General features: G+C 44.6%; 1 protein-coding gene across 2 annotated transcripts; it reads left to right on the top strand.

Moving 5' to 3' along the window:
- Nucleotides 1–2,217: 2,217 nt before the first annotated feature.
- Nucleotides 2,218–11,283, top strand: POLR3GL (polymerase (RNA) III (DNA directed) polypeptide G (32kD)-like). 2 transcript variants are annotated; one of them, XM_008579381.1, is made up of 8 exons: nt 2,227–2,296; nt 7,669–7,836; nt 8,173–8,302; nt 9,469–9,537; nt 9,886–9,942; nt 10,163–10,236; nt 10,366–10,479; nt 10,779–11,283. In XM_008579381.1, exons 2-8 carry the CDS (start codon nt 7,711–7,713, stop codon nt 10,863–10,865), a joined length of 657 nt encoding a protein of 218 aa, XP_008577603.1. In that variant the 5' UTR covers nt 2,227–2,296; nt 7,669–7,710; the 3' UTR covers nt 10,866–11,283. The 2 variants fall into 2 exon arrangements, with proteins under 2 accessions (XP_008577604.1, XP_008577603.1); XM_008579382.1 differs by lacking the exon at nt 7,669–7,836 and having other exon boundaries at nt 2,218–2,296.
- The last annotated feature ends 5,681 nt before the right edge of the window (nt 11,284–16,964 follow it).

Genomic DNA, 16,964 nt, shown 5'->3' with positions numbered 1-16,964 from the left:
GGGGGGGGTGGGGGGGGGGGGGGGGGGGGGGGGGGGGGGGGGGGGGGGGGGGGGGGGGGGGGGGGGGGGGGGGGGGGGGGGGGGGGGGGGGGGGGCGGAGCTCTGCTGTGCTATTTATAGTCGAGTCTCTGCGGGTGGGGGCGTCGAGCACCAAACCGCTCCCCACCACCCATGCACACACAAACCCTGAAAAACCTAGAGGCTCCAATCCTGACTTTGCTATCTTAGCCGACCTCCCCTGAGCCCCGACACGTATAAGTGTTCCTTAGGGGACTCCTACTCGACCCAGACAGGGATCATCTGGATTCTCTGGTGAGCTTCAGCAGATCTCCAGTCTCCGCACTTGGTGTGTATATGCGCTCTTGCGCTCCAGACCTGACCTGCCACACACGGCACATGGCACACTGTGCAGAGGGGTATAGAGAGGCGACTGGGATCCACAGCGGCGTCCATACTGTTCATAGAGAGGCAGGAGGTCTGGTTGCCTTCTTGTAGTTTGTCAGAGAGAGCACGGTCCAGTCTGGAGTCAGACAAAGTATACATCTCCACCCCACCTCTCCCAAAATAAAACATACACCACAGAGAAACTTGGAACTCAGCTCCCTTACATAGACCTCCCAGATAAGTATGAGAAAAGTGGATATCCGGGGGCATTTGGGGGAAAGAGGCGTGGCTGGCGGGTACGGGGAACGGAACCGTGATTTGGTGTTATAAGGCTGCGATCTAACCAAGTAAGCTAACCGGCCAGCCTCCGGGGACATGTTTAGACTGGGCAATGGGCATTCCCAGACGCCTCCTTCCTCTATTCTTGGGGGAGGGAGATAGGAAAGAGGCAAGGAGAAGAGCGGACCTTGTAACACACCCATTGTCATTGCATGTCTTTATTCTGTCTTGCTTAGACTTATTATTTTATTTTTCCATCTTGCTTGAAGGTCTCTATCCGAATTGCTCCTTACGTCTTCTTGTCTCTTCCTATCTGTTGCTATTGGTCTCTCTCAAGTCTCTGCCTCTCCTCCCCACCTGCCCTGTCTCCACGGTTACCATAGCTTCCATCTACATATTTTAGGAATGAGTGTGTGTCCAACTGGAAGGCACCAAGGCAAGTGGGGGATGAAGAAAACTTCAAAGGATTTGGAAAGCTCACCTACAGTCCTGAGATAGTTCAGAAGCTGGAGGCCCCTAGACATAAAATACTAAAAATAATATTCCTAAGGAAGGGGGAGAGAGAAATATTTGCAGGGAAGCTGCTGCCCATTTTTACTAGTTACCATTTCTTGGATGCCAACTATGTGACAAGTGCTTTACATACATCCTCCAATCCTCACAACTCTATAAAATAGGAACTATTTTCTTCTTGTTACAGATGAGGAAACTGAGACTTAGTAAGATTAAATGAGTTCTCCAAAGCTTCATAGCTGTGTTTCTGTCCTACTCCAAAGACTGAGCACTTGCCACTACACCTACAGTCTCCCAATCTAGAGGCCATTTTTTCTGACATCTGGGATATTCTTCTTGACTCACTCCTAGATTTCACCTCTATTCTGAACTCTTTCCCACTATTCCTGCTTTCTGTGAAAGTAGGACGACTCCTTCCACTCTGCACCCCTTTACCAACGGGCTTGGAGGAGCTGGGAGGCAATGGCAAGTGCAGAAAACACTGGGCTCCTGCCCTGTCTTCCCAACCCTAGTTCTCTGATCCCCAGTTCTTCCTTCCCCAATCCCTCTTCCCACCTTCTCATAGACATGACAACAACCCACAGAAAAACATTTTTAGAAAAGAAGTATCCACTGGTAGTGCTGGAGGAAGGCAGTGTAGGATTTCAAGAGAAGGTTGGAATAATGGAGTCGAGGCCAAACTGTGAAGCCAGAGTCACAAAGAGACTGATCCCTAAAGAGCAGTTTTCATAGGGATTCATTTCTCTATAGGGGAGCTATTCTTTGGGGCTCCCTCAACAGAGTCCGTCGATGAGATCTGAATGTCAGGTTCTTTCTGTGAACTCTCTCTAACCAGGAGCTCCTCCATCTGGGGTGAGGTCGGAAATGAGGTGATTCTGCAACCCCATCTCTCTCTGCACCCCGCTTCCCAAGCCTCAGTTCGGGCTGGTTCCCTTCCTCCCTCCTTGTCCTCCCCGGCTTCAAGTGGGCGGACCTCCCTCCTCGGCTTCTCCTAGATTGGCCCGGAGAACCCACCAATGGGAAGCTCTGGGAGGCGGGTCTACAACGCCACCGGTTTGAGGAAGACAAGCAAATTTCAAGTTGGCCGCGGCGTGGGCTTCGCGTGGGGGAGGGGCAGCAGGTAAGGCTCGAACTGATGTCTCTGACCTGGTTCAGTCCCACACTTCCCGAACTAGGTCATCCGGTTCAGGCTGCGAGATAGACGACGCTTTCTGTCAGCCTGTTGGATCAGCTCCTTTCTGGCTCCCTACCCTTGCTCCCTCGGGCTCCTATTTCTATATTTACTGTATACCAGAGAACTGTAGTTTTTTTTTGTTTTTTGTTTTTTTTTTTATCACGCGTCGGGGAGAGATATTAGATCAGAAAATGAGAAAGACTCAGTCTTATACCTCTGACTCTTTGCTATGGCATCAACCTTCTTCGAATCTATTAATACTATCCCCTAAGAGCCTGACAAATTCCTGTGATCTATCAAGACTCAGCTGGAATATTACCTCCTACCTGTAGCTTTCCTGGACCGCCTTTCTTACAGAGTTAATTGTTCCCCCCCAAACCCCACCATGATAGCATTTTATGCAGACCTCTACTAGAACAGTGCGCGCTCTGTCTTTTAATGTTTCTGTTCTCTGTTCTTAGAACATAAGGTTTTGTAGGGCAGGTTCTAGTAATGAATACATAGTACGTAATGAGCGTTATTTGAGTGGAACTAATTTCCAGGAACTAGCACACTTGTTGAGGAGGCAGAATTTAAACTCCTAAAATAATTAGGGATCAATAAAAAACAAATAGTATATAATTAGGAGCCTTTAAAGTATTGGTTCATAATATTAGTGTTTCATAATTGCTAGTCCAGAACAGGGAAGGGAGAAAGCAAAGAGAACTGAATGGTAAGGGGAGGCTTTATGAATCAGAAGATCTCAAGTTTGAAAGGGCCTGTAGAAATCATGTATTTATTCATTCATTCATTCAGCAGGAGAAAGCAAAGAGAACTGAATGGTAAGGGGAGGCTTTATGAATCAGAAGATCTCAAGTTTGGAAGGGCCTGTAGAAATCATGTATTTATTCATTCATTCATTCAGCAGATATTCATTGAGCACTTACTATATGCCAGACACAATGCTAGACAACGGCGATTATAGTGAATTCTCTACTCTAGCCATGCATCCTTCCTTTGGTAAACCCTATGTAGTAAATTGTTACCCGGCTTCTATGTAAACATCTTTAGTAAGAAAACTCTTTATCTTTCTTTGCAGGTCATTCTGTTTTGGGATATTTGTTCTTCAGTCAATATTTAACAAATATTCTAAATAAGAAATATATAGCTCAACCAAGTGCATTCCACACTTCCATTATAAAAGAGGGAGATCTGTCCTAGCATTCTTAAAAGGAAACCATCCCTTTTGTTTTCTGATTATAGAAGTAATATACATTTATTCTGGAAAATTTGGAAACAAAAATATAAAGAAAAATGCCTATTTAAGACCATAATGTGTAGTGATAACTATTACTAATATTTTGATATGTATCTTTTCAGTTTTTTCTCTGTGTGTATATACATATATTTACAAGTGTGTATCTCATACATAAATAGAGTCATATAATAAGGACAATTTTATGTCATGTTTCTCCACTCTACCTTGTACTGTGAACATTTTTCTGCCTTTAAATGTTATTTGAAGTCATGATTTTCTTGGCAGGTAGTATTATTATCATTATTCCCATTTTACAGATGAGAAAATGTGTTTAGAGATAATAAGTCGTCGAAGTTTAAGTTGCTAGGAAATGACGAAACTAGGATTCAAATCCATGTTGTTAACCCCTATAAGGACTGCCTTCCTTAATTTGATGTTAGTGATTTTCCGTATGTTTTGTTGAAACCTTCTTATTAACTTCCACCACAGTACACAGGTATGCATAATTAGAAATGAGTATTGTGCATATAAGATGTTGTTGTCTGGGGGAAAGTAGAGTGCAGGGGTGAATATTGGGGAAGGCTGATGTTAAGGAGGAGCAGATTGAGACCAGGTTATGGGAGACTTTAATTATCCTCAAGAATTTAGACTCAATCACAGTCTTCAATATCAGAGACTCATTGTAGATTCCTGAGCTGAGTGGGATAGATGGATGGTTTATAGTTTCCTAACCACCAGTTTATTGCCTGGATTAAATAAAATTTTGACTTCTTTTTCCCTGCATCCTTGGCGGTTGCTTGTTTACTATATGGAAATGGAGTTCGATTTGTCTAATTTCAAAGCTTAGGGACTTTTCTTGACTCACTGCTTTGCAATCAAAACAGCTCCCATCTTCACTGCTAGAATTGTATCAGTCAAGTGGAAAGATACCTAAACCAGCTAATTAGAGTGTTCTTTCCCTTAAAAGGGGCCGAAGACATGGTGAAAAATTCTTACCCTTTCTCTAGTCTCCATGAGACATCTTCTCTTCTCTCATGTGTTCTTTTCAAACAGATCACAATTTAATCTCTTCACCAACAGCCATTGTTTCCTCACATTTTCATTGGCAGTTGGGCTTGAAACTTTCCAGATTCTTTGGATGCACATTTTTCTACCCTCTCCTGTCCCTTCCCTCGGGAATTGGGAGTCGGTCCGTGGAACCTGGAAGGGGGAGTGGGTGGGACAAGAGACGCAAAGGAGGGAGGCAAGACAAGGATCTGATCAAGCCTCGTTTTATTGTCTCACACAAGCTTCTTATATAGAAGTGTAAAAAAGGGGAAGTAGGGGGAGAAAATATAAAAAAATGGAAGTTGTTCAGAAGTCTTCTCAGAATCATCACACCCGAGCGCAGCTTAGTTCTTGTGGTCAGCCAACTAGATTTTAATCAGCAGTCATAAATGAGAGCATGCAGTTTTCACAAACTTGCTAGGCCGCAGCCTCAGCTTTTTCCATGCTCAGCCCGCCACCACTTCCTCATCAGGAAGTTAGCAGTCTGTCCTTTTGGCTCTGCAACTCAGGGGGTCATCATGAGAACACACAGTTCCCCACACTCTCCTTCCTGGTACAGATTATTGATCTCATCTACTATTCTATTACTGTATTTTAAAATTTTTAATTAGTAATTTTTTTCTTATTATAAAAGCAATATGGAAAAAACAAAACAAAACTTAAAATACACATAATCAAAACCAAAAATAAATCCTCAAAGAAAATCCATCACCTCAAATTAACCAGTTGTTAATTTTTGGTGTATATCCTTCATGAACAACTTTTTAACTCATGTGTATGTGTTTGACAAAATAGATTACCTCCTACATAATATTTTTAAAAAAATTTTTTTACCAACTAATCTTTTGTGAATTTTGAATTGTTACTTGTTTCTCTCTTTTTTATTTAACTGATAGAGTTATTTTTTAGAACAGTTTTAGATTTACAGAAAACTGAGCAGATAGTACTGAGAGTTCCCATATGTCCCTGGCACACAGTTTCCCCTATTATTAACACATATATTAGTATAGTACATTTGTTACAATTAACGAACCAATATCAATACATTATTATTAACTAAGGTCCATATTTGATTCAGATTTCTTTAGTTTTTACCTAAAGCTCTTTTTTGGTACCAGGATCCCATCCATGATACCATATTATATTTAGCTGTCATGTCTCCTTAGACTCCTCTTGACTATGGCAGTTTCTCAGACTTTCCTCTTTTTGATGATCTTGACAGTTTCAAGGAGTACTAGTCAGGCATATTGTAGGATGCCCCTCTGTTGGAATTTGTCTGATGCTTTTCTCATGATTAGACTGGGTTATGGGGTTTTGGGAGGATGATCAGAGAGGTGAAATACCATTTCGTCACATTGTATTAAGGGCATGCACTGTCAGTATGACTTACCACTGTTGATATTGACCTTGGTCACCTGGCTGAAGTAGTATTTGTCCAGTGTCTCCACTGTAAAGTTATTCCCCCCTGCTTTCCAAAATTGTATTGGACAAAATTCCCTACATATAGTCTACACGTAAAGAGTAGGTAGTTATGCTCTCCCCACTTTTAGAATGGAGTATCTACATAATTTATTTGTAATTCTGCATAAAAGATATTTCTTTTCTCCTCCACATAGGAGGGTACTTCAAAAAGTTCTTGGAAGAGTAGGATTAAAAGATAACATGCCTAGGTCAAGGGTTCGGATCACCACATTGGCCAGCCACCAGAAAATATGAATCTTTCCATGAATTTTTTGAAGTACCCTCATATTCAGTCATTTATTTATATCACTGTGAACTTATGGATGCTTATTTTATACTTTGGGGTTATAATCCAGTATTACTTTATTTTGTTGCTCAAATTGTTCCAGCTTTGGCCACTGGGAGCTCTTTCAGTTGGCTCTTATGCCTCTTTGACATAACCCCATCAATATACAAGTGTGGTTGTTGTTTTGAGCACTTACTTTTTGGCACCTCAAAATGTTTCAGGCTCATCTTGTATATTTCCTGCCCAGTTCTAGAATTAGCCATTTCTCCAAGGAACCCTGGTTGCTTTTATTGGGAAATGGTATTAGAAATCCAGATCTGGGTGCTAGGTGTGCTCATGCCACTGGGATGTCATTGGGATATCATTTCTTTCAAGTTTCATTTTTGGTTTTTTTGGTGGCTGGCCAGTAAGGAGATCTGGACCCTTGACTGTGACAACTTGATGTGACAACACTGTGCTCTAACCAATGGAGCTAACCAGCCAGCCCTCAAGTTTCACTTCTGTTTGGTGATTTTATATCCCATCCTAGCTGCCTCTCACTGGCTCTTCAGGATTGGCGACAAGAGGCAGAGTTCAGTTCAGTGGAAGGAAGAACCTTCCATTCATCAGAGCTGATCATATTGGAATGGGCTGCCTTGGGAGAGAACAGACACCCTCTCTTTAGGAAAATGCCACCAGAAGCTAAATAACAATTTACAGAGTAGAGACCTGCACTGGGAGGGGTTTTGGACTAGATGATTTCTAAGGGTTCTTCCAATTCTTAGATTCTGTGCTTCTAAGTGGCGTTTAAAAAGGTCAATTTGATTGTAATGTCTCTCTCGACAATGAGATTGGTGACTCATCCCTGTGCTCCACAGTGCCTGGCATACTACCTCTTTCATCTTAGATACTTAGTAAATGTTTTGCTGAAATGCATTATATTGGATTAAATTGGGGCCTGGATGGGTTTGGAAGGCCAGGGAGAAAAACAATTCAAAGGTTATATGTAGAAATGCAGATAGTGATAAACATCAGTTGTCTTAGAGATGTAAGGAAGTTTTATCCAAGGGTCTAATCACTTTCTCCTTTGTGCTGCAGTTATACTGTGTTGTAATTATCTGTCCTATTAAGACTGTGTCTCATCCATATTTACATTTTCAGAAATACCCTGCCTGGCACTGTGCCTTCTCAGCCAAAATTTGTTGAATGACATTGTCTTTTCAAGTCCCAGGAGAGAAGATAGAGTGTCTTGTACCTCCTTGTACATTCTACTATGCTTCTTTTTCTCTTTGTTTTTGTCTTTATCAGGTTTTTCTCACTGGATCTTTGAATACCCAGGCCCCCTCTACCATGGCCAGCCGGGGTGGGGGCCGGGGTCGTGGCCGGGGCCAGTTGACTTTCAACATGGAGGCTGTGGGCATTGGGAAGGGGGATGCTTTGCCCCCACCCACCCTGCAGCCTTCTCCACTCTTCCCTGTGAGTGTTTCCCCTCTCTTCCCAAGACTCCCATGTACCCCTGGCCAACTGTGTATGATCCTGGATTCCTCCTGGGCCCTCATAAAACCATCCTCATCTTGCCCCTCCCTGTCTCTATACTCCTAACTCACAAGGAATGTTTCCTAGGCAAAGAAATGGCTACTCTTAATTCTCTTATTCCCAGCTCCCCAGTTTTCAAAATGCTGTTCCTCTCCCCCCATTCTCTTTTGGCCCTCTGCTCAGTGGGAACACTGGATTAAATTAGGAGGAGAGGCACTCCTAGATTTGTACTTCAGCATTTTCTCCCCGAACTGACCACTGCCCCTGCCTCTCTAGCCCTTGGAGTTCCGCCCAGTGCCTCTGCCCTCAGGAGAGGAAGGGGAATATGTCTTGGCACTGAAGCAGGAGCTACGAGGGGCCATGAGGCAGCTTCCCTACTTCATCCGACCAGCCATTCCTAAGAGAGGTCAGTTGGAATGCTAGCATCATGTTCTGAGTGCTTTCCATGGGGACTGGAGAGGCACAGGAAGCACACTGTCTGGGTGGGGAGGTATAAGTACTCCTGCATCTGAAATGCATTACAGTATTGATTGTTTGTTTTGTTTGTTATTTGTGGGGGGTTTTGCACTGGCCATTAAGGGGATCCAAACCCTTGAACTTGGTATTATTATCACCATGCTCTAACCCAAGTGAGCTAACCAGCCAGCCTCATGATTTGTTTTGAGTCTTACAATAGTCTTGGGACAGTGGAAGATTAAGTATTAAGATCCCATTCCACATGTATAAATGAGGAGATGTATTAAAAATTTTAACAATCTGGGCCGGCCCGGTGGCTCACTGCTACAGTGCGCCGCTTGGGAAGCGTGGCGGCGCTCCCGCCGAGGGTTCGGATCCCACATACAGACCGGCCGCTCACTGGCTGAGCGAGGTGTGGGAGCAACACCGAGGGTTGCGATCCTGTTGCCGGTCCCGGTCCGGTATGGGCATAACACTGAGGGTTGCGATCCGTTGCCGGTCACGAAAAAAAGACAAAAAGGGAAAAAAAAAAAAAAACTTTAACAATCTGTATATTACAGGCACCAAACAATCAGAAGGGGGCTGGAGCTGGGTCTCTGAGAACTCCACCTAAGTAAAGTTTAACCCTTTGGTTAGTAGGTTATGAGGAGGTCAGGGAGACCAGGAGGGACTGGAGAAAGGAGTGCTCTCGGGAGGCTTGGGACAGTGGATATTTACCAACTATTGTGGAAGTACAGTATTTCAGTGTATTAACAACCAGTGCTTTCTACTGTACCCTTGGAAGCTGGGGCTCAGAGAGATGAAAGACTTACCTAAGTTAACCCCATTAACAAAGAGTAAGAGAAGACTGAAACCCTGGGTTTTTGTTCCCTAGTATATTTTTCACTGCATCTCATGCCATACCTTTGAGCTAAGGGAGAAAATAATTATCTTAATTTTGGGTGGCAAAGGGGCAGGTTAGAAGAGTGATGAGATTCTCACTGAAGCTGACCCTGTGGGCTCTGGCGTGAGGGGAAAGATAATACCTGAGTACTGAGAGGGCTGGACCCTCAGGAACAATCCTGTTTTAGAGCTCTGAAAGGATAAAACTTTGACCCTTGACCTCTGATCCCTCAGATGTGGAGCGTTACTCAGACAAATACCAGATGTCAGGGCCGATTGACAACGCCATCGATTGGAACCCTGGTAGGTGATGGGCCCTTTCATTAACTGCCCTTCTTTGAAATGCTTGAGATGCCTCAAGCCACCACCATAATCCACACTGTCCCCAACCCCTTCCCCATTCAGTGTCTGCAAATCAGAGCCTTAGTTGTGTTCTAAAGCACTCTCAGACTCTCCCTGAAAAATCTATTAAATAACCCCCACTCCTTGTGAGGCATCCAAACCATGTTTTGTTGGTTTTGTTCCCAGCAACTTTGACCTAACTTCTTCCTTCCTCTCCTTACAACCATCACCTCTCCTTTATAATCAGTCATCGTTCATAGGAGACCCCAGGCAGGGTCCTATTGATGTTCACATTCCCACTATTGTCAGATTGGCGGCGCCTACCTCGGGAGCTAAAGATCCGAGTGCGGAAGCTACAGAAAGAGCGTGAGTGTATACTGGAAAAGGCGGGAGAAGAGAAGTTTCATTCATCAGCTGGAGGGGTCTCGCCTGCCCTCCAAATTCCTGCCCAATCCCCCAAGTGTTGTTGCTGGATGCCGTGGTGGCCACGTGAGGGCAGCAGAGTGACATGTTCTCTGCAGGAGGGTGGGGTAGAAAGCTAGCAAGATTTGCTTTCCAATGGTTCACCTTTTGATTCCCCCACCAGGGACCACCATTCTACTCCCCAAGAGGCCCCCTAAGACCACAGAAGATAAGGAGGAAACAATACAGAAACTAGAGGTGAGGAGGAAGTGTGCCTAGAGACTTCCTGGCCCCCAATCCATTCCCTCTCCCTTGGCCATGTGTGCCTCAATTTTTCCCTTCCATGAGCTGAGTCTGAGTTTCTTTTCCTGCTCATCTTTACATGAGACCCTGGAGAAGAAGGAGGAAGAAGTGTCTTCAGAGGAAAATGAGGAGAAAGAAGAAGAAGAAGAGAAGGAAGAGGAAGAAGAAGAGGAGTATGATGAAGAAGAACATGAAGAGGTAAAGGGAAACTCTTGCCACCTCAGTCCCCTCCCTTCTCTTCATAAGCTCCAGGGATCTCAACTCTTTATACCAGGGATATTCTTCTCGGGGTTGGAGGGCCAAAGGAGATGGTGCCCCCAAAGGGTAGGTGCTTCCTTCCACTTCATCTGACTCCAGGTTCTTCTCAAAAATGAACTACAGCTGAAAAGGGTGTCCCAGGTCTGGATTGTATAATTGGGAGAGAAGGGGCCTAGTATACAGAGAGGAAGGGGAATGCCAAAAGGATGTCTGACATTTCTTTTTTTCTTCCATTTCAGGAAACTGATTACATCATGTCATATTTTGACAATGGAGAGGACTTTGGGGGTGACAGTGATGACAATATGGATGAGGCTATATACTGAAGAAGGATCCTAAACAACACTCCAAACCCTCATATCTTTCTTGCTTTAAGATACAGAGAGTAACTGTCCCTATCATTTGGTTTTGTGGACAACTGAAACATTTGGTCAGAGTCCAAATAAGCTGTTTGGTTCCTAGAGATAGGAATACAGAATGATGACAACATTCTCTTCTACTTTTCCCTTCCTTCAATCTTTGTAACACCTGCAATATCTTGGGGAAAGGTCAAAGGACAAATGTCTTAATTGTATGAAAGGAGAAAGGAGAGTCGCAAGAAGAACAAGGATTGTTAGTGCTGAAACGGCTGTACACGTACCTCTAACCAATTTTTATAGCTTTTTGTGGAGATAATTGGGGGCGGGAGCAGTTAGGAGGAATGAGGCCAGTTTTATATTTTTAAATAAAGTGTTTTTATCAGTATCTCTGTCCAGGGTGGGGCCTGGTGGGAGAGGGCTGGAGGAATGAAGGGGATGCCTGGCTGAGCCATTCTCCCCTTACCTGTTGGAGTCCAGTGTGACACACTGGAGGTTACAGCATTCTTGTCCTTTGTTCCTTCCCACCCACACCCATGGTGGGACACATACTCACAATCTAGCTCAGTCAGGGAATATTCAGGAATTCATCTTCTGGACCGTGCAGAGTGAGTTGTAGACAGACTAGATGGCTACTGAGCCTCTGGTCCTCATGCTGGAGGTTGCAGCATTCTTGTCCTTTGTTCCTTCCCGCCCACACCCATGGTGGGACACATACTCACAATCTAGCTCAGTCAGGGAATATTCAGGAATTCATCTTCTGGACTGTGCAGAGTGAGTTGTAGACAGACTAGATGGCTACTGAGCCTCTGGTCCTCATGCTATGGGGACATGATTGTCTCTGTTCACACACGGGTGGGACACATACTCACAATCTAGCTCAGTCAGGGAATATTCAGGAATTCATCTTCTGGACCGTGCAGAGTGAGTTGTAGACAGACTAGATGGCTACTGAGCCTCTGGTCCTCATGCTATGGGGACATGATTGTCTCTGTTCACACACGTTCACAAGGGCACAGGCCCTCTCTTTCCCACACTTGACTTTGGTCTTGTCCTTATTTACAAAGAATGATTGCAACTGTTTTTGTGGGGAGAGTCAAAAAAAGCCAGTTGCAGGGAGGGAATAAGGAGGAGGAGCTGACTCTTATTCAGCAAACATAGTCTTCTTCCAGGCCGTAGAGACCCCATTTTGAAAGGTATATCTGCAGAGGGAACGCCCTAAATATCCTGTTCTCCACTTGCAAAAGCCAGTGTGTGGCTGAGTTGCACTTTCTCTTTTGGTTCTTCCCTTTATGCAATTTAGTTAGCCTTTCTCACTCCCTTTTTTGTCTGGGAGGGAGTAGGTGGTGTTGCTTTACAGCAAGTAAGGAGGGTGGGAAGGAGGGGAGTGACTTAGAGACATTTACAGCTCTGAGAGATTTTCTTGCCCACACAGATTTTCCTTGGGTGAGGTCACTTCCCTAGGCTCCGATTGGCTTCTGAGGAAGCCTTAGATGAGCTGATTGGTTCCAGCCACTTGACATGCAACAGTCACGGGAGAGCTGCGTGTCCAGGATAGAGACTGAATAAGGAAGCGTGTGTAGAAGATATCTGTGATGCTATCACAGAGACCTTGCTGAGCATTTGAAAGATGTGAAATGGGAGGTAGGAGAACCTCCAAGAAATTCCCCAACATACAGGCAGGCAGACTGAATTCCCTACAGCGTCAAGTGATAGAGAGTGGGCATCTAAGGTTAGATATCTCTGACCTTGTTGTAAAGAATGAAGAAGGGTTATGACTCCATTGAGGGAAAGTACCTTAAAAACCTGGTTTGGGTGTGGTAGTAAGTGTTAAGATAGAAGCTGCCAAGAACACAGAGAAGGAAACAGGAATAGAAATAGAACATTCCATTGTTATTGAGCAATTTGTGATGATTGATGTGTTTCCTTTTCTAGTTCTCTTAGGTATAGAGTGAGTAGAGTGGGGGATAGGGTAGGGAGGGGCCAGGGGACCTGTCACTAGGGTTTCCCATAATTATACTTGAGCCTGTGATTTTAGCTAGGGAGAGATGAACAAAAACAAAAGTAATGGACACAGAAAACTTTCCTTTTGCCTTTTTCCCCTACACACACATACCAGTCCTAACCTGGTAACCTATATCGATGTCTATGTTAGGGGCACAGCCACCCCCTAAATGCCCCCTAAGCCCAGCCTGGGAACTTAAAAGAGTGGGAACAAAAAAGATTCTGGATAAGAGGCAATACGGGAGGGCTGGAACAACATCCCCATTCCCACCTCTATGTACATACACATCCTTTTCCCATGAAACTGAGGAAAGGAGGACAAAGGTTAGGGTGACAACTTGGGATCAGTTGTACTGCCTCAAAGACAAAGTGTCAGAAGAACCGGACCATTCTTGGACTCTGCCCTGTCTGGCGTCCTGGCCCTTCTGGCAGGTGACCTTGCTGGACAAAGCCTTGCTGTATACGAAGTTATACGAGGGACCTGTCACTAGGGTTTCCCATAATTATACTTGAGCCTGTGATTTTAGCTAGGGAGAGATGAACAAAAACAAAAGTAATGGACACAGAAAACTTTCCTTTTGCCTTTTTCCCCTACACACACATACCAGTCCTAACCTGGTAACCTATATCGATGTCTATGTTAGGGGCACAGCCACCCCCTAAATGCCCCCTAAGCCCAGCCTGGGAACTTAAAAGAGTGGGAACAAAAAAGATTCTGGATAAGAGGCAATACGGGAGGGCTGGAACAACATCCCCATTCCCACCTCTATGTACATACACATCCTTTTCCCATGAAACTGAGGAAAGGAGGACAAAGGTTAGGGTGACAACTTGGGATCAGTTGTACTGCCTCAAAGACAAAGTGTCAGAAGAACCGGACCATTCTTGGACTCTGCCCTGTCTGGCGTCCTGGCCCTTCTGGCAGGTGACCTTGCTGGACAAAGCCAGAGACACAGGACCCAGCAATTCCACCAGATGCCGGAGCAGTTCCAGGCATGAGCTAGACTATTTCCATCGACCTTTCCCCCACTTTCCTTAAGTATTATTGGGAATAGGCAGGGCTCCTATTCCCTCTAGAGTACCACCTGAGAAGTTAGGGGTTGAGGCCCTGCTTACAAATATTTGCAGAGGACCCACGCAGTGCTTGCTCAGCCCTGTGCTACGTACATGCTAGGGCCTGTTTATGTTGAACAGATTACTCTCACACCCACAGCCTGAACTGCAACAAGTGGCCCCACGCAGGGTAGGTTCTCTGGCAAGACCTGTCCTTCCCTACCCTATGTCCCATTCCTAGCCTCCTGGTCCCCTTCCATCTTGGGTAGGCAGCTTGACAGTAAGGTCTGCAAACAGACTCAGGGACTCAAGCGGTTTGAAGAAGGACTGAATGGGAGACCTGGAGGCAGAATGCAGTTTAGATTGAGAAGGGAGACCAAAGAAAACTGGAGAATCAGAGGTCAAATGCATAGGGTGATTGGGCACCTTCTATTTGGTAAGGAAAAAAATTGTTCTTTTCCTCAATTTATTCTTATTGGTGTCTGAACTTTGAAAGGAAAGAAGCATGGCTTGTAGGCATAGGCTGGTTAAGAACTAAGCCAAGGGGAAGAGCTGCCATCTCAACTGGCAAAGCACTGTTTTATGGTCCTAGTTTCACCACTCCATAGCTTTGAGCTCTCAGGAAAATCACTTAAGTCTCCATGCCTCTATTTCTTCTTGTATGAAACATGAATTTGGACTAGATGTCCACTAGGAACCCTTCTAGCTCTCGTACAGTAGGACTGATATTGACCCACCTGCGTGAGTCCAAATGGTTCTGAGAACAAAGGCAGGACAAGTCCAGCTTCTGCTGAACTCATTCCATCCGCTGGATTTCCCGACCTTATTTTTAGCCCAGGCAGCTAAAGATACCTCAAGCATTTAGCCAGTCATTTCTAAGAACCTGCTTCAGTCTGAGCAGCAGGAAGATCTGCAATTTCATCAACTAGCAAGAAAGGAGACAACACCTGCAACAGAGTTCAAGGTCACAATCTGTAAGTCAGGACTGGAATCAAGCAGGCCACCAGTAGATGTCTGACCGAGGAAGTGGCTGGTGGGGCAGGTCCTCTCCCTCTCCCCTCAAATCATGTCTGGCAAGAGGATAGAGAAGAGAAATGAGCTAGACAGGAATAGCTCAGTTAGGTAATCTGGCCAGACCAGTGGTGACCTCTTCTTCACTGACCTTTCCCTTACCGAGGCTCAAGGTCATTTGGGACCACAAAGCTGGAAAAAGGAGTTCTAGTTTCCTGGAATTACCTCAGAAAAGCCTTTGCCTTATCCCCACAGGTCTTAATTTTCCTCTTTGTATCCTGGAGAGGAGGGATGTTCCCCCCACAACCCTAATAAGAGTCAGAGGGAAGACACTGATCCAACCCTAACTGAAGGATGTGAGAGGCTAAGTGCCATGAATTACCTTGGGAACCCAAGGTTAGGAAAGAACACAGGGATTTTTCAGAGCTGATCCTGACCAATGCAGGGAAGGGTTATGTATTAGTCTGTTTTTGTGGCTTATAACAGAATACCTGAAACTGGGTAATTTATAAGTAAATAAAACTTATTTCTTCCAGTTTGGAGACTGGGAAGTCCGTGGTCCAGGGGGCACATCTGGTGAGGGCCTTCTTCTTGGTGGTGACTCCCTACAGAGTCCTGTGGCAACCAGGATATCACATGGAGAGAATGGCCAGAGCAAGAGAGCTAACCTTCTCATTCACTCTCCTCATAAAACCTTCAGAATCACACCAATGATAACTCATTACTTGATGAATGGATGAATCCATTCATGAAGGCACAGTCCTCACAATCCTATCACCTCTCAAAGGCCCCACCTTTCAAATACCATAATTGGATTTCCCACCTTCTTAACACTGTTGCAATGGAGATCAAGTTTCCAATAATTGAACTTTTGGGGGACACATTTAACCCATAGCAAGCTGTGTCCCCATGACCTCAGAGTCTCAAACCTCTTCTCCCAGAATCATCAGCTGTGGGCTGTACTCCCCAAAGCTTAGATCCCTACCCCTCCCTAAATAATCCCCATCCTGTGGCTTCATTTCTCTTGGTGTACAGTAGAGAAAGGGGAAAATATCCACATCTTGTGTTTGTTATACTCAGGGTAGTGTTTATAGTACTAGGAGGGAAGGAGGGAAGGAGTTATACGTACCTTTCTCTTTTTTTAAAAATTTCCTTCAGTAGTGATTTGTAGTTCTCATTGTAGAGATCAGAATTATCTTTGTCTTACCAAAAGGGATGGAGGGAATAAACCCACCTAAGTTTGGGACACAGATTTGAGGTCTTTCCTATCTTGAAGAGAATCAGTGAAATCCCATTTGGACAGGGAAAGAAGTCCTGGTACACATCCTTCTTATTCTCTGCTATGGCTAGAGATGAAGCCATTTTGAGAGGAAATTCCCTCATTTAAGGAGAGGTCAAATTAATGCTTTAACTCATTTTTCTCAGGCAGTGTGATAAGAGGAAGTGAAACAAAGATGGGCTCAGTGGGAGGAGAATGCTGACCATCCCTTTTCTAAGTCCTCCATTTCCTTTCCCCAAACCTCTCCTCTGGTGCCTACACAGTCTTTCCCGTCTGACCATACTTGGCTGCTCTTGGCCCCTCACCTCTCCCTTACTTGGCCTGACTCCTGTTATGAGTCTTGCTTTCCACCCTGAGCCAGCACTCTAGCACCTGTCCAGAGATATCAGGGATTTCTATAAACTTCTCAAGAGCTAGATCAGGCGAGTCCAGGAGGAGTGGCTTAGGACCAGAAAGAGAGCTTATCTCTTTCTTGTTGTCTTTCAGATTCTTTTCCTGTTCTTTACTCTCTCTCCATGTCTTTCTCTGTCTCATGCCTTTATACTATGCTATTTAAATTGGGTTATTCACCCTGTGCCTGTCCACAAGGGACTCGAAATCTGGGTATGAAGAAATAAAAATTAACTCCACTATAATACAATCTATTTTTTTCTAGTGGTGAATACAGTTCTTTAGGGAGATATAATTCTTGGATCTGTCAGGATTAATTAAGTGATAAATGA

Source organism: Galeopterus variegatus, unplaced genomic scaffold (assembly GCF_000696425.1).
Source record: "Galeopterus variegatus unplaced genomic scaffold, G_variegatus-3.0.2 Scaffold1873, whole genome shotgun sequence".
In the NCBI taxonomy this organism is placed as follows: Eukaryota; Metazoa; Chordata; class Mammalia; order Dermoptera; family Cynocephalidae; genus Galeopterus; species Galeopterus variegatus.
The sequence above is the reverse complement of the archived record's forward strand: the minus strand, read 5'-3'. Positions and strand labels throughout refer to the sequence as shown.